General features: G+C 44.6%; 1 protein-coding gene across 5 annotated transcripts in view; it reads right to left on the bottom strand.

Moving 5' to 3' along the window:
- Window positions 1-558: 558 nt before the first annotated feature.
- Window positions 559-17,585, bottom strand: part of LOC106582019 (guanine nucleotide exchange factor DBS) — a 73,495-nt gene continuing 56,468 nt past the window's right edge. For 3 of the 5 annotated variants that reach the window (XM_082967068.1, XM_014164670.3, XM_045704599.2), the window contains exons 7-33: window positions 14,126-14,275; window positions 13,841-13,965; window positions 12,508-12,622; window positions 12,115-12,234; window positions 11,761-11,952; window positions 9,867-10,058; window positions 9,499-9,655; window positions 9,220-9,284; window positions 9,022-9,095; window positions 8,759-8,825; window positions 8,543-8,658; window positions 8,351-8,420; window positions 8,136-8,228; window positions 7,935-8,027; window positions 7,681-7,806; window positions 7,280-7,501; window positions 7,045-7,137; window positions 6,838-6,916; window positions 6,615-6,687; window positions 5,413-5,504; window positions 4,872-4,958; window positions 4,676-4,735; window positions 3,999-4,073; window positions 3,015-3,124; window positions 2,771-2,883; window positions 2,186-2,289; window positions 559-2,034 (exon numbers count right to left, since the gene is read on the bottom strand). In XM_082967068.1, coding sequence (XP_082823194.1) covers window positions 1,955-2,034; window positions 2,186-2,289; window positions 2,771-2,883; window positions 3,015-3,124; window positions 3,999-4,073; window positions 4,676-4,735; window positions 4,872-4,958; window positions 5,413-5,504; window positions 6,615-6,687; window positions 6,838-6,916; window positions 7,045-7,137; window positions 7,280-7,501; window positions 7,681-7,806; window positions 7,935-8,027; window positions 8,136-8,228; window positions 8,351-8,420; window positions 8,543-8,658; window positions 8,759-8,825; window positions 9,022-9,095; window positions 9,220-9,284; window positions 9,499-9,655; window positions 9,867-10,058; window positions 11,761-11,952; window positions 12,115-12,234; window positions 12,508-12,622; window positions 13,841-13,965; window positions 14,126-14,275 — 2,943 coding nt within the window. In that variant the 3' untranslated portion in view covers window positions 559-1,954. The remainder of the gene's footprint in view (window positions 2,035-2,185; window positions 2,290-2,770; window positions 2,884-3,014; window positions 3,125-3,998; window positions 4,074-4,675; window positions 4,736-4,871; window positions 4,959-5,412; window positions 5,505-6,614; window positions 6,688-6,837; window positions 6,917-7,044; window positions 7,138-7,279; window positions 7,502-7,680; window positions 7,807-7,934; window positions 8,028-8,135; window positions 8,229-8,350; window positions 8,421-8,542; window positions 8,659-8,758; window positions 8,826-9,021; window positions 9,096-9,219; window positions 9,285-9,498; window positions 9,656-9,866; window positions 10,059-11,760; window positions 11,953-12,114; window positions 12,235-12,507; window positions 12,623-13,840; window positions 13,966-14,125; window positions 14,276-17,585) is intronic. The other 2 variants (XM_082967067.1, XM_014164672.3) reach the window with 2 other exon arrangements.

The raw sequence follows: 17,585 nt of genomic DNA, 5'->3' as shown, positions 1-17,585 counted from the left end.
TCAGACAGACTTTGTGTAGATTAAGACAGGGTTTCCCAAACTAGTCCAGGGATGAGAAATGCCTCAAACTGACTGTTACACAGAGATCTTCTCGGTGTAACAGTTGGGATAATGGGACAATTTGGAGTACAACACATTTCTTATCCTTGGATTGAGGAATGTTTTCAGAGATGGCTCTGCATGTCTTACAGGAAGCCTGTCTGACCCTAGTGCAATTGTAAGCAAGCAGGTTGGAACTGCTGGCTAGCTGCACTATAGCAAAGAACTGAGAGCTTTTCATTTTTATTTAACCAGGCAAGTCAGTTAAGAACAAATTCTTATTTACAATGACTGCCTAGGAACACTGGGTTAACTGCCTTGTTCAGGGGCAGAACGACAGATGTCTACCTTGTCAGCTCAGGGATTCGATCTAGCAACTTTTCGGTTACTGGCCCAACGCTCTAACCACTAGGCTACCTGCCACCCCACTGTAGGCAGTCTGAAATGACATTTACAAACAATACAAGATATTATTTTATTAGGCTACCCAACCCGATACAGGAAATACACACAGAGAGAATTACCTGTACCACAAGTCCTTTAATATAAAAAACAGATTCACAACTGCTGACTGAAAGAGAATTTCTGATTTCATAAAGAAAATAGTGAGTTAATAAACAATATCTACATAAAAAAATATGATTGCTTTACAATAAATAAGTTATGACTATACACTGAGTTATTCACAAAACTAGGAAAGTTCACAGTACACATGGAGAAGACACCTGCAATGACCAAAGTCATGTTTAATAGATGTCTGAACAGAGAGCCGGTGAAATGGATGAAAGGGGGATCTCATAATAAAGTCGTTTGACGAGGACAGAGGAAACATTGATACTGTGACTGCTCTGTCTGAACCATATACAAAACTAATGTTGCAGGACAGGGTAGGCTATGAGAACAAGGAGGAGGGAGAGAGAAAGACTAGAGAGAGAGATTACATTATAAGGACAGACAGACACAGAATAACATCTTTATCACAGTACATAACAAGACTCATTCCCTTCCCTCTGTTTTCAAATAAACAGTAACTCCTCACTCTCCAAGAGGCAATAAGATAGTCACAGGCCTACCAAAGCTCATATTGGTTACTTATATGGTCACCAGTTGAGGTGACTGGTAGAACTTACATAGCAACAATCTGAAAAGCTACACATGGTATACTTTTCAATCATAATCTTTCTTATTTACAATATATTTAAAAAAAAAAATACAGTCTTGTCTATTTGTAGACAATCAAGGGGACCATGATGCAGACCAACAGCATTGTGACTTACAGTAACTTACTTATAGGCTTACAGTACAACAAAAAGGGCTCAACCCGATCCATCTCCACCACTCTATGGCAGATGGGGTCGCTATGTCAGTGACACCTGATCAGGTTAATCTTAGAATTAGAATTCATAACAAAATGGTATTATATTTCTATGGGTTATGTCAGGTTCCATCTTGTCCATAGCATTTTGTCTGTTGTAGTGCTACTAATACTGGCCGCCCGAGGTCTACTTGCATAGCTGAGGGTTAGGTCTAGGATCAGCTCACCCAACCCCCAATCCTAACCATGACAATTTTATGAAGGATAAATGCAAAAGTGCCAAACTGACCTAAGATTAGTGTCTATGGGTAGCTGCTGCCCACCTACACTACACTGTGTCTCTTCAACTACACAAGGGCGCTGGAGCCCATTCTCTAGTCAATGATATTTGATGAAGTCTATTGTTGGCATCTTCTTGAAGTTGCTGACCAATATCCTAATAGAGGGGCTTTCCTCTGGGTAAGGTGGGTGAAGTTGTGTTTAGGGTGGGGGGGAGAATGTGCTGTCTTGCTGGGGGAGCCACCAGCTGGTGCTGTTGGGTTGGGGTCTGGAGACAAAGGGTCTGGGGTGGCCTGATGGGGCCAGGGAAGGGTGGAGGGTTCAGGGCTTGATGTCAGAGAAGCTGGTGTAGGTCTCACAGCAACTGGATGAAGTGCTGAGGTTCCCTGAGCCACTGCCCTCTGGAATACACACAGGCATACACAGGGAGACCAGAGGTTAGAGGAGATGGTTAAGGAGATTATATATATATATATATATATATATATATATACATACACACACACACACATACACCCCTCCACATAATTCTACATGGAGAGGGGTTTTTACCTGAGCTGGTGAGAGACTGGCAGGACTTGGACTCTCCAATCAGGGTGAGAATGTTGGCTGCAGTCACCCAGCCCTCCTGCTTGGTCTTCAAGTTCTTCACAAACCTGCACCAACACAGAAACACACACAACCCCTTGACCACCACCTTGCCCCAACTCAACATTGCTCAGATTTGAATACTGTGTCATATCATAAGGCACAGAAAAAAAGGGACTGCAACAGGGACAGGCTACCCAAAATTGTCCAATAAGAATAGCTTATTTTCATTTCCTGTTTCAAAATGTTGTTACGTTTCACTATGGCAGGTCTCTCCAACCTTGTTCCTGGAGAGCTACAGTCCTGTAGGTTTTCACTCTGACTAACCAAGCACACCTGATTCTAATAATTAGCTGGTTGATAACATGAATCATGTTAGTTACAACTGGGGTTGGGAGCAAAAACCTAGGGGAGGGTAGCTCTCCAAGAACAGGATTGGAGAAACCTGAACTATGGTTTTCCCTATAGAATATGACTGTGTTGGAATAGGTTCTGACTGTTAAAGTGTGAAACCAATCAAGTGTAAGGGTGTCAAGGTAATATTCTCACCACTGTCCGTCATCTCCCTCCTTGATCAGCTGCACCGTTTCACCACTCTTGACTGACAGGTCCTGGCCTTCTCCCTTCTCATAGTCAGACACCACTCTGTACTTCCCTGCACACTGAGCACAGTCAAGATATGGTGTTAGATTGTATGTATGATTGTAAACGATACTTTTTTTAACTGTTTCTACATGGAGCCACATCCCAGCTTGGAGTGGATGAGTATCCTCACGCACGCACGCACACTCACTAGTTTCTTTCCCCCCTCGTCCTCGGGGTCTGAGTTCAGGGGCTCTTCAGGGCTAGAGTAGCCATCATTCTCCTCATTGGCGTCCAATGAGAGAGAGCCCTTGGTCCATCCTAGAGGAGGGAGAAAGGGTACATAAGAATTTGGTGTCTTGTGTAGCCTGAAACACACACTCGCTCAGTCGCGCACACACACACACACACACACACACACACACACACACACACACACACACACACACACACACACACGAGGGGACCGGGGGACATTGAGAGTAGGCATTTCAGCAACCTCTGTTAGACCAGACACGGTCAGTGACAGGGTGGACCGCAATCAGAAGGAACAGGACCAAGTTGAATGGAGTGAAACTACAGTAATCGTGTGGACCATTCAGAACCACAACACTACTCAGCAATAAGGAGCGTGACATTTTTGTGGATAAATATATCAACATAAGCATTTAGGTGGTCATGTGTATCCACAAACTCAGGCAAGGGAACACAGTGTGCAGGGAGTGAGAGGGGCAAATCTCTCAGTGAAATTCGGCAGCCATTATGTGATCACCACACATCTTAATCCAGTCTAAACCAGTCTAAACCAGTTGAGTGCTGTACGGTACCTCTCCTCTTGGCCTGTAAGAGACTCGAGGTGCTGAACCACCTGACTCTGCCCAGGTGGAGGTGAGCGTGAGGGCCTGGGTCTGAGAGAAAGATACATTACGACCCTATTGAAACATGGTCAAAGAGATTGACCGCAGACAAACGTGCTCAACCACAATGAATGACCGACCATGGTAACTGTGACTCCGGTTGCCTGTCAGTCAACACAGCGTATTATACATTCCCTGATGAACCACATTTCTCCCCTCAGACAGAAACCGCTGTCTGTAAATCAATACACCCTGACCAACCACGGATGAAATGATCGAATGCAGCGACCATGGTCGACCACAGATACGGTGACTAGGGTCATTATGGGAAGACGTACCTCTAAAGCCGAACGGAGTAGGATCACTCTTTATCTCATGGCGTTTGGTTTTATGGTCAGGGCTTGTGGGAGATCCTAGCCATCACAAGAAGACAGGAGTAAAAGAGCAAAAGAGAGGAGGAGGAAGAGATTGAAGAGGAGCAGCAAAACCCTCAAATAAGACAAATATTAGTAGTAACATCTTGGAAGTGGAAGTTAAAGTAAGCGCAGACAGAGAATGAAGAGAGCAGAGGACATTGAAAGGAGCACCACAAACTGTATGTTCTAATTGTATGTTGTTCTCTGTACGAACATTGTCATCCTACAGCACACAATACTCAGACAGACTACAGGGGTGAAAAACACATACAGGGTCCCTGAAGCGATCTATTCACTATCAGCTACAGTACAACTCTAATTGGTCGCCACTTTAGCAAGCGTTTCCCCAACTCTGGTCCTCAAGTACCCCCAACGGTACACATTTTCGTTGTAGCCCCGGACAAACACACCTCATTCAACTCTTCATGGGCTTGATGATTAGTTGACAAGTTGAATCAGCTGTGCTCTGGGGCTACGATAAAAATCTGTACTGTAGGGGTACCCGAGGACTGGAGTTGGGAAACACTGACTTAAGCTATGGGACAAAATTACCTTTGTAGATTCTAATCTATGGTCACTTTAGCTAAATTGTCAGGTACCTGATGGAGAGAAGGGAATCCTGGGTAAAGTTAAGCTTTTATTGTCAGGAGGCGAGAGGTCTGTGGAAGGAAGCATGCCATATTTTATCCTGTAGTAGTAGTAGTAGTAGTAGTAGTAGTAGGCTACAGTGCTGACATATAGTAACAATGTATATGATTACTATGGCAACCCCTGTTGGCCAGCTAGGGCTGTTACCTTTGTTGATGTTGCTGAAGCCCTGCAAGGTAAAACGCTTTTTAGCCAGTGCTGCTCTGTCTGAGGTAGGACTGGTCGCTGCTTCTTCTGGGCCAGGAGAAGGAGAGGAGCAGGGGAGAGAAGGAAGGAGGGAGAGGCGAGTGGGATGAGAAAGAGGAGAGCGACAGGGAGAGGTGTGTGAGGCATAAAAGAAGGAAGGGATGGAGAGGAGGAAAGTGCAGTGATGAGAGAAAGACATGAGAAATAGAAAGAGACAGAAAGAGAAGTGACGACATAGGCAAACGGAGGGACGAGAGGAGAAAGATTAGTCATCTCATCACAGAGAGAGAAGCAACATTTAGTTAAGCGTAAAAGTCAGAACATAGTATAGTTCAGTGTTGTTTAGGTGAAACAAGAAAAGCTTTAGGAAAGTTCTAACTATTAAATACAGTTGAGAGTAACAAATAGCTTTGAATTTAGCATTGGACCCAGTAGAAAGGTGGTGGTGTCTGAGTGGTCTTTATGTTATAAGGCAGTATCCTCCTCCACTCTCTCTGCTCACCTTTGGTCTTTGGGAAGGAGCAGGAGTTAGCGTCAGGGCTGCTGGGTTCTCCCTTCTTCTCCTTCATGCTCCTCTCCCCTCTTCTAAATGGACTGAGGAGACCGGAGGATGAAACAGGTCGGTCAGAAACTCACACTGCAACACATTTTTACACTGCTGCTACTTTCTGTTTATTATCTATGCATAATCGCTTTACAAATTACCTCGACTAACCTGTACCCCCGCACATTGACTCGTACCGGTACCCCCTGTATATAGCCTCATTATTGTTATGTAATTTTCTTGTGTTACTTTTTCATTATATACATACATACATACATACATACATACATACATACATACATACATACATACATTATATATATATACACACACACACACACACACACACACACACACACACACACACACACACACAGTTGAAGTCGGAAGTTTACATACACCTTAGCCAAATACATTTAAACTCAGTTTTTCACAATTCCTGACATTTCATCCTAGTAAAAATTACCTGTCTTAGGTCAGTAAGGATCACCACTTTATTTTAAGAATGTGAAATGTCAGAATAATAGTAGAGAGAATGATTTATTTCAGCTTTTATTTCTTTCATCACATTCCCAGTGGGTCAGACGTTTACATACACTCAATTAGTATTAGGTAGCATTGCCTTTAAATTGTTTAACTTGGGTCAAACGTTTTGGGTAGCCTTCCACAAGCTTCCCACAATAAGTTGGGTGAATTTTGCCCATGTGTATATATACACACACAAATATCCCTTTTTAAAATTTCACTTGAGTTATTTAGTAAATGTTTTCTTAAGTCTATTTCTTGAACTGCATTGTTGGTTAAGGGATTGTTAGTAAGCATTTCACGGTAAGGTCTACACCCGTTTTATTTGGCGCATGTGACAAATAAAGATTTGATTTGACTTCGGTAAGACAACATGTTGTATTCAGGTTTCTGAACATTGCCGATAGAAACAGAATGAATTGAGTGGACACGATTCCAATTCTATCAGACAGACAGTCATATCTGTTCTACATGATACATTTCTGTCTGAACCTTCTCTTACATCCCCCTAAACAGACCCCATTATTCCATGTAATATACAGTGCATAACATTCGAGGGGGTTCTTTGATTACTTGTCATTTGTGAATGAGAGGCTCTGACTCTCTAATAGGTTAGTATGGGTCAGATGACTGACCTGAGGCTGACAGGTGCTCCAGCACCAGGGGGGAACTGGAACAGTCCGTCTGACGGCCTCTGTTGACTGGCTTCTGGAAGACACGCAGGGAGATCAACTACAGTCCCACTACATCATGACCAGTGAATGTAATACTCAATGTAATTACAATACACTCAAAGTATTAGAAATAAAACTAATACTATTTGACACCAGGTCTGCCACAGACAGACACCCTGCCTACCTCTGTAGGCCTCCAGCTGCGTTGTCAGAACCTTCCGGATCTCCTTCACCCACGTTGTTTTTACCTCAGATGTTGGGGCCTGAAATACAACGATGAAACCCCTCAGTTTTGTTTTATCTAAATAGAGTCTGATATGATTTCTGTATCATTGTAAAATAAACTTGGAGACATGTAGTCTGTAGTTGTTGTTTGGGCAAAACCACGCACCTGAACGATGTACACCTCCTCCCGTGAGTTGCACCAGACCTCAAACTTCTTGTTGTCACCTTTGGCATTCTCAGTGATGCCCACAGCACTCATCTGGTAGAGGGCATACATTTTGGAAAATGTTACCTTCCAAAAGCTCAATTTTAACTCACTTGTAATATCAAACACTGTTAGACCTACTTCAGACAGACAGACACACAGGCAGGCAGACATATGGACAGACAGACAGACTCACGTTGAGGGACTGTTTGAAGCTGTAGGAGGGGGCTTTCTCGTAGCCCTCCCCGTTCTCCTCCCGTCTCTTACAGAAGAGCAGGGCCTTCTCATGCAGGAACAGGTGTCTCTGCATGGGCTTGAAGCGGGCCAGGTCCTTGACCTTGGCGTGACCTTTCTTGTGTTCTGTCCACACACTGAATGACCCCTGCATCAGCAGCCGTCCCAGGTCGCCCATGTTACCCTATCAGAAGAAGGGTCACAGGTCAGGAGAAAGTTCATGTCTCATCAGAAGCTATGGTGCTGCAGTCTTATGTAATTTTGACATGTTGACACAATCTCTAAAATAATGTGATGTTGACGCCATGAAAGGAATATGCAGTATATTTCAGAGAATGTGAAGTTGATCGATGATGAACTCACATCGTATCCGGTGATCGCAATGAGGTGCATGGAGTCGTTGACAGCCTTCAGGATGCCCAGGATGGAGGTGAGCGCCTCCTGCAGGGCCTCTGACCCCTCACAGCCCTTACTGTACTTCAGCAGCTCCTACAACACACACATGCGCATATTGAGTTATGTTGATCAGCAATGAGACATTATGAATATAAAGGAGTGGACCAGAATGCTCTTGTGAATCATGAGACAACGTATAGAAGGACAAGTACTGATCCTACCTTCAACAGGAGCTGGTATTTGGTGATCCTCTGGACAGGTTTCAGGAGATAGGAGTCCAAGCCTAGTTTATGTTCCAGCTTCTTCTGACACTCCTGTTACAGACCAGAACAGGGAGAATACATTAGAAGGGGATAACAACCGCTTCAGCCTGAAGCTGTTGGGTGTGTGTACCTTAGGGGAGGTGTGTATATGGTGTGTACCTGGAAGAAGGAGCAGTCGGAGCACTGTCTCCACAAGCTCTCAGAGCGAGGTTTATTCTGACAATACTTCTCATAGATCTGCAGGTCTGTCATCTATGAGAGAGAGAGAGAGAGAGAGAGAGAATAAAGAAAAGAGAGCTATACGTCTGCATCACAAACACTTCACTACAATCAGAGTAGGGATTTAGACAACATATTCCAGTCCAAAAACTCACCCTCTCCAGAAAACACCGACCCACAAGTTCCGGGCGGTCTTCGTACTCTTCCAACTCCCTCAGAAAGGTCCTGGAAGATCGTAAGGAAGAGTGATGCAGAGAGAAAGAGATGATCAATTAGTCAGTACAATGCCTGGGTAGTTCTATCAGTGTGTAAGCACCATTAATAACCGCTAGGGGGTGCTCATTTACGTCTTGTGGAAGTGGTAGATCTCTGGCATGTTGCCAAACAGCACATCTTTCTTGTTTTGCAGAGGAATGGGCATGAGATTGGCCATGGCTGGGTTGTCCATCTCTGAGGCATAGCCCTGAAACACCCAATAGGACGAACACAGTTAAGACCGATACACACGTGTGAGAGGAGGACGAAGAGGTTTCAGATGGTCCAGGGGATAAAGAGATACACACCTGTAGAACACAGAGCAGCTCCTCCACGTATGCCCTCTCTGTCTCCAGCAGCTCATTCATTACATGTCTCCATAGAGAGAGCACAGTCAGACATAATGTAGACAGTTCAGGCTTACATGATACAGACACCAGATGATAATCGTTATTATTTCTATCCTTATTATTTCTATGGGTGAAACACTACCCACAGAAGTCAGAGAAACACCACAGACTCACAGATATGCAGTCAGATATAACATCGGACAAACACGGACCAAACTTACTGTCTGAGGATGGCCAGGTTCTCGTCCTCCTCTGACATAGAGGCACTTCTGTTGCTCTGTAGCTGGCCCTCCACCTGAGAACACGCCACAGGATGAGTGTCTGCTGAAACTACTGGAGCTAGTGTCTCATTTGACATGCATACTGCAGGTATGATCATTTCTACCCCACAGTAAAACACAAGATGGACCTCCACTTACTTTTCTACAGCTGACCCTGTTCACAGAGTCTCCCTCTGAGCAGCTCTTCTCCAGCACTCTCTTTGCTATGGGGGAGAGAATGAGAGAGTGGAGGAGGTGAGGTGGGATATTAACACTATACACATATCTAAATATACATTGACCGATCTAGTTAAAAGAACATTAACCCTACGTCAGGACTGTATGTGTGTTGACAGGGTGCTGATGGTGTGTATACAAGGACATACTGGTACATAAGGACTGGTAGTACTTCAGGACAGGTGGTATATAAGGACTCACCTGGCGAGGACAGTGGGGACTTGATGGCTTCAGGCCTTGGGGCCACAGGCTGGACTGGCCTGGTGTGTTTGGCTGCCAGCTTCTTCAGACTGACCCTCCTCTTCTCAAACATCTCCTGCATGGACACCTGCTTCTGGAACACCTTCTCCACTTGGTCCTGAGGGAGGAGAGGCGAAAGGATGAGGGAGGAGGAGAAGAGGAAGAGGACCTGGGAGCAGAATTACACTCTGGGACACTCAGGTTTTGATAGCTGTTTGTTTGCTGTGTCATCTTTTCTTTACATTTAATTGATCACATTATGATGACATTTTAATGGCATGAATCTAGGTCTGAGTGCATGTCCAAGTCATAGAATTGGATCCCCTTACCCTGAACTCCTGGTTGAGCACTGTCTCGTAGTCCCTGCAGATGGCACTAGGATCAGTCAGTTTGTTCTGTCCTGCCGTATCCAGGTAACGCTCAATCTCCTGCAGCGCAGACTCCGCCCCGTCATGTGACTGACACTTGTCCACGGGCTGAGAGGCCAGCAGGTAGATGCCATCATCACACCATTTAGCAGCCTGGTAGAGAGGGGGGTTGAGTGTGTGTTTTTAGGGGTTTATGGGGTGGTGTGTGTGTGTTTCTACATGCATTTGATTGACTTTGTGTGTGTGTGTATATATATATATATACACTACCGTTCAAAAGTTTGGGGTCACTTAGACATTTCCTTGTTTTCGAAAGAATAGCAAATTTTCTGTTCATTAAAATAACATAAAATTGATCAGAAACACAGTGTAGACATTGTTAATGTGAGTCGCAGCTGGAAATGGCTGATTTTTAATGGAATATCTACATAGACGTAGAGGCCCATTATCAGCAACCATCACTCCTGTGTTCCAATGGCACGTTGTGTTAGCTAATCCAAGTTTATCCTTTTAAAAGGCTAATTGATCATTAGAAAACCCTTTTGCAACTATGTTAGCACAGCTGAAAACTGTTGTTCTGATTAATAAAACTGGCCTTCTTTAGACTAGTTGAGCATCTGGAGCATCAGCATTTGTGGGTTCGATTACAGGCTCAAAATGGCTAGAAACAAAGAATTGTCTAATGAAACTCGTCAGTCTATTCTTGATCTGAGAAATGAAGGCTATTCCATGCGAGAAATTGCCAAGAAAATGAAGATCTCGTACAACGCTGTGTACTACTCACTTCACAGAACAGAGCAAACTGGCTCTAACCAGAACAGAAAGAGGAGTGGGAGGCCCCAGTGCACAACTAGGCAAGAGGACAAGTACATTAGAGTGTCTAGTTTGAGAAACAGACGCCTCACAAGTCCTCAACTGGCAACTTCATTAAATAGTACCCACAAAACACCAGTCTCAACGTCAACAGTGAAGAGGTGACTCCGGGATGCTGGCCTTCTAGGCAGAGTTCCTCTGTTCAGTGTGTGTTCTTTTGCCTATCATAATCTTTTATTTTTATTGGCCAGTCTAAGATATTGCTTTTTCTTTGCAACTCTGCCTAGAAGGCCAGCATCACGGAGTCGCCTCTTCACTGTTGAGACTTGTGTTTTGCGGGTACTCTTTAATGAAGCTGCCAGTTGAGGACTTGTTAGGCGTCTGTTTCTCAAACTAGACACTCTAATGTACTTGTCCTCTTGCTCAGTTGTGCACCGGGGCCTCCCACTCCTCTTTCTATTCTGGTTAGAGCCAGTTTGTGCTATTCTGTGAAGGGAGTACTACACAGTGTTGTACAAGATCTTCAGTTTCCTGGCAGTTTCTTGCATGGAATAGCCTTCATTTCTCAGAACAAGAATAGACTGACGAGTTTCGGAAGAAAGTTATTTGTTTCTGGCCATTTTGAGCCTGCAATCGAACCCATAAATGCTGATGCTCCAGATGCTCAACTAGTCTAAAGATGGCCAGTTTTATTGAATCTTTAATCAGAACAACAGTTTTCAGCTGTGCTAACATAATTGCAAAATGGTTTTCTAATGATCAATTAGCCTTTTAAAAGGATAAACTTGGATTAGCTAACACAATGTGCCATTGGAACACAGGAGTGATGGTTGCTGATAATGGGCCTCTGTACGCCTATGTAGATATTCCATAAAAAATCTGCCGTTTCCATCTACAATAGTAATTTACAACATTAACAATGTCTACACTGTATTCCTGATCAATTTGATGTTATTTTAATGGTACATTTTTTTTTGCTTTTCTTTCAAAAACCAGAAAATTTGAACGGTAGTGTAGGTGTGTGTGTTTATGTCCCTCTCACCCTCTCCAGGCTGTGGTGCAGCTCTATAGCTCTGAGTAAGTGGTCTTTCTTTGCTCTCAGGTAAGTTCTCAGTTCCTCGTTCACGGCTCGGAGCTCGATGCATTTGGGCTGGATGGAGTCCTCAGCATAGTGGGAGTTCTGGATCAACTCGTCACCCTCACGGGCCAGAGCCTGGGCTCGGTCCAGTACCTCCTACAGAGGGAAAGGGGGAGAGAGAAAACGAGAGAGAGAGAAAGGAAGAGAGTGGGGTACGAGGGAGAGAGAGAGATGGAAAGATAAAAGAGAGATGCGACATTATTGATTTCTATACGTACTCTGGATAATACATGTCTATCAGTGTGTTTGTTTACTTACACAGACTCTCTCCTCGTGGCTGCTCAGCTCGTGGAAGATGTGGTCAGCGTGGGCGGGGCTTATCCCCACCTCCGAGAAAGCTGTCAATCTCTCTGCCACCTGGTCCAGCAGACACCTCACCTGGAACAGTAGCACAACAGTTAGAACACACAGGCTGGACACATACAGACAAATGTAATGACATACACACAATGTATACTCAGATCTGGTTGTACATGCACATCAATGTCCCATAGGTGTACCAGGATCAGGGGTGTAATTGCTTCAGAGATCTACTTAGTTTGTAAGGTGTATGTTGCTCTCTGGTGTATTGCTCTCAGGTACTGTAACTAGTGTATGTTACCCAAGGTGTACAGAAGTCAGGTGTGTGTAGTCATGTGTTGTCCCACTCACCTCTCTGTAGTTGTGTTCAAAGTGGCGGAGTAGCAGACATTGCTCCAGCTTGGTCTTATGTCTCTCCCAGAACTCATCAAATGCCCGTTCTGTCTCATTCAACTGGGAAAGCAGTCTGATTGAGGAGAGGGAGAGAGGGATAGAGGGATAGACGGGGTGGAGAGAAGGTGGAGGGAGGAGAGGGGAGGGGAGGAGAGAGATGGGGAGGGAAAGATGGTGAAAGGGTAAGAGAGATGGTGCAGAGGGGGTGAAAGAGAGAGATGGGCCAAGGGAAAGGGAAAGATTGAGATAAAGAGGGAGAGAAGATTAGAAAAGAGGAGACATAAGACATTTTCTGCTATTCCTCTGTGTGTTTTGCTCACTCTACTGAGTTGAATGTGAAAGATGCCGCCTGTTTTGTCTTCTCTGTCACCAATGTTCTCCAAAATACTCCTTCTGACCTCAGAGGACCCAGCACTGCCAGTCGTTATCATGGTGAGGAGCAAAAGCTGTTATGGGTTCTCACCTCTTGCATTCATCAAGTCCTCCCGTGTTCTATATTTCCTGTGCATCTATGAACCAAGTGTTCTAGGTGCCCTGAGTGTGTTCTAACACCAATGTTCTAGGTTCCTAGTGGGTGTTCTACCTCAGTGTTCTAGGTTCCCAGTGTGTATTCTAACACCAATGTTCTAGGTTCCTAGTGGGTGTTCTACCTCAGTGTTCTAGGTTCTCAGTGTGTGTTCTAACCACAGTGTTCTAGGTTTCCAGTGTTTGTTCTAACCCCAGTGTTCTAGGTTCCCAGTGTGTGTTCTAACCCCAATGTTCTAGGTTCCCAGTTTGTGTTCTAACCCCTATGTTCAAGGTTCCCAGTGTGTGTTCTAACCCCAGTGTTCTAGGTTCCTAGTTTGTGTTCTAACCCCTATGTTCAAGGTTCCCAGTGTGTGTTCTAACCCCAGTGTTCTAGGTTCCCAGTGTGTGTTCTAACCCCAGTGTTCTAGGTTCCCAGTGTGTGTTCTAACCCCAATGTTCAAGGTTCCTAGTGGGTGTTCTACCTCAGTGTTCTAGGTTCTCAGTGTGTGTTCTAACCCCAGTGTTCTAGGTTCCCAGTGTGTCCTAAGCCCAGTCTTCTAGGTTCTCAGTGTGTGTTCTAACCCCAGTGTTCTAGGTTCCTAGTGTGTCCTAAGCCCAGTCTTCTAGGTTCTCAGTGTGTGTTCTAACCCCAGTCTTCTAGGTTCTCAGTGTGTGTTCTAACCCCAGGCTTCTAGGTTCCCAGTGTGTGTTCTAACCCCTATGTTCAAGGTTCCCAGTGTGTGTTCTAACCCCTATGTTCAAGGTTCCCAGTGTGTGTTCTAACCTCTGTACGGTGGCCAGGTTCTCCAGTTCATCCTGGTTCATGTTGTGGTCTGGGTCTCTGACCACTGGCTCATTAATACTCTCCAACAGTCTGCTGCCCTGTCCTAAAGCCACCAGCAGATCCTCCTGGAGACATAAACACATCAGGGGAATCAGATACACACGCCAACACCATCACTCTGATATCAGTGGTGTGGGACAAGACAATATTTTACTTCGATTTAACCCATCATGTTATTTTGTGTATTCATCTGTCGGTCGGTAGGTGTGTGTGTGTGCTCTGTACCTTCATCTTGCTCTTCTTGTTGATGTGTGTCCCCAGTAGGTTGCTGGTAGCCTGGATGTCATTGGGTAGTTCGGTCTCTGCTAGCTCTGTCCCAAACGACTGCAGGATCTGAGCTGTTCTCTTTACCATCAGAGCAAAGCCCTCAATGGCCTTCACACAGATGGATATAATACATTGTTAGAAAATAACATGCATAGCTTGACTGGGAAAAAGGTTATTAGTCCAACACTAGGAAACTGGACCATGGTTCTGGTGTTTATGCTGTGTATTCACTGTGTGTTTGCTGGATGTGTACCTCTGTGTGTGTTTAATTTATTAGGATCCCCATTAGTCGACGCCAGAGTATGTGAGCGGAGCTGGAACAGAGCGAGGAGCTTTGGCCTTCTCGTCGAGCTCCAATTTCACTCCAGTAGCGCTCACACTTCATGAGCTCAGGGCATGCCCGCCCCAACATGCATTTATAGTCTATTTGTGTGCTGCTATAGCCCCTTGCTTTAGCTACTGTCATGGAGTTCACTACATATTTTCAGAAAGAAACTGATAAAACACCCAGTTGCTAAATCAGGGTGACTTACAAAGATGAGGACCAAGAGAGGGAGTGTGGTGATGTAGTGTCCACAACTAAAGAAACATTGTGGAATCTGAAAAGACACCATGACGGTCTACATACTATGTGCACATGCTAAAAGAAAGGAACGAGGTGGGTAGATAACTAAGTGTGTCATAGCAGCAAAGTATTTATAAACAAAAAATCTGATCTCTTAAACGTTTTGCTCATTTTTGTTCTATTATCTATACAATAAGCCATAATTGATTTTGGCCCATTGACTGGCCAAACTTGTTTCAAAAAATGAATTCAAAGGCACTAATAAATCATTTTTTTGTTTTAATTTGTATTTAATTCTAAGTAAGTCACAGCATATATGCGCATTTAGAGAATGATTTAATACAACTAAATGTTTAATAGCCGAGTGCTTTATGTCCCTACCAGCCTATTGTGTTGCAATGTATTTATTTGTAGGCTATAGCCTTGAAATAATTGAAACAATTTAGCCTAAATAATTCTTTTTGTCTCCCTGTCTGGCTCCTGACCTATTTAGAGTGTTTATATGCGGTTTAATATGACATGTAGCCTATTTGAAATGATGCTCACTTCTTACATTCACCTTTTCATGTTTATTCAAATAAAAATTCAAATCCATATGGTTTGGTTTCAATACTTAAACACCAGTTGGTAGGTCCAGGTAGTCACAAAAATAGATGGGTGTTGGTTCAATTGTGATTTTATTGAATGGAGAGAATTTGGAGAGGGTATTTGTTTTCTTCCTGTGAGCACAGAGCGGTTTTTAGCGGAGTGGTAGGAAAGGACATGGAGGGCCAGAGCGGTGTGCTGCACCTCTCCATTAATGATGAGCGGGATTTCCAACCACTCAACTCCGCTCACATGCGCTGGCCGACGCCAATGGCAACAGCTAGTCTTACTGGGGTCCAACACATAACGAAATATACATTACAGACAAAATACTTTACAATTTACATTTAAAAACATTAACATGTAGTGTGTGTGTGTGTGTGTGTGTGTGTGTGTGTGTGTGTGTGTGTGTGTGTGTGTGTGTGTGTGTGCAGTCAGTCTTCCTCAACTCTTAGCCAAGAGAGACTGGCATGCATATAATTAATACTAGCCCTCTGATTACAATGAAAAGCAAGATGTGCCGCTCTGTTCTGGGCCAGCTGCAGCTTAACTAGGTCTTCCTTGCAAATCAAATCACATTTTATTGGTCACATACACATGGTTAGCAGATGTTAATGCGAGTGTAGCGAAATGCTTGTGCTTCTAGTTCCGACAGTGCTGTAATATCTAACAAGTTCACAACTACCTTAAACACACAAATGTAAAGGGATGAATAATAATATGTACATATAAATATATAGATGAGTGATGGCCGTGCGGCATAGGCAAGATGCAGTAGATGGTATAGATTACAGTATATACATATGAGATGAGTAATGTAGGATATGTAGACATGATTAAAGTGGCGTTATTTAAAGTGACTAGTGATACCTTTATTAAATCAATTTATTACATTTATTAAAGTGGCAGAGATTTGAGTCTGTATGTTGGGAGCTGTTTAACAGTCTGATGGCCTTGGGATATCTGTTTTTCAGTCTCTCGGTCCCAGCTTTGATGCACCTGTACTGACCTCGCCTTCTGGATGATAGCGGGATGAACAGGCAGTGGCTTGGGTGGTTGTTTTCCTTGATGATCTTTTTGGCCATCCTGTGACATCAGGTGCTGTAACTGTCATGGAGGGCAGGTAGTTTGCCCCTGGTGATGCGTTGTGCAGACCGCACCACCCTCTGGAGAGCCTTGCGGTTGTGGGTGGAGCAGTTGCCGTACCAGGCGGTGATACAGCCCGATGTTCTCGATTGTGCATCTGTAAAAGTTTGAGTGTTTTAGGTGACAAGCCAAATTTCTTCAGCCTCCTGAGGTTGAGGAGGTGCTGTTGCGCCTTCGTCACCACACTGTCTGTGTGGGTGGACCATTTCAGTTTGTCCGTGATGTGTATGCCGAGGAACTTGAAACTTTCCACCTTCTCCACTGCTGTCCCGTCAATGTGAATGGGGGGGATGCTCCCTCTGCTGTTTCCTGAAGTCCCCGATCATCTCCTTTGTTTTGTTGATGTTGAGTGAGAGGTTATTTTCCTGACTCCACACTCAGAGGGCCCTCACCTCCTCCCTGTAGGCCGTCTCATCGTTGTTGGCAATCAAGCCTACCACTGTAGTGTTGTCTGCAAACATGATGATTGAGTTGGAAGCGTGCATGGCCACGCAGTCAGTCATGGGTGAACAGGGAGTACAGGAGAGGGCTGAGAACACACCTTGTGGGGCCCCATGTGTTGAGGATCAGCGGGGTGGAGATGATGTTTCCTACCCTCAACACCTGGGGGCGGCCTGTCAGAAAGCCCAGGACCCAGTTGCACAGCTCAGCTGTAGTCAATGAACAGCATTCTTACATAGGTATTCCTCTTGTTGAGATGGGATAGGGCAGTGTGCAGTGTGCAGTGTGATGGCGACTGCGTCGTCTGTGGACCTATTGGGGCGGTAAGAAAATTGGAGTGGGTCTAGGGTATCAGGTAGGGTGGAGGTGATATGATCCTTGACTAGTCTCTCAAAGCACTTCATGATGACAGAAGTGAGTGCTACGGGGCGATAGTCATTTAGCTCAGTTACCTTAGCTTTCTTGGTAACAGGAACAATGGTGGCCATCTTCAAGCATGTGGGAACAGCAGACTGGGACAGGGATTGATTGAATATGTCCGTAAACACACCAGCCAGTTGGTCTGCGCATGCTCTGAGGACGCGGCTAGGGATGCCGTCTGGGCCGGCAGCATTGCGAGGGTTAACACGTTTAAATGTTTTACTCACGTTGGCTACGGTGAAGGAGAGCCCGCAGGTTTTG

This window comes from Salmo salar, chromosome 21 (genome assembly GCF_965601325.2).
Source record: "Salmo salar chromosome 21, fSalSal1, whole genome shotgun sequence".
Classification (NCBI taxonomy): Eukaryota; Metazoa; Chordata; class Actinopteri; order Salmoniformes; family Salmonidae; genus Salmo; species Salmo salar.
This window is presented reverse-complemented; position numbering and strand designations above follow the sequence as displayed.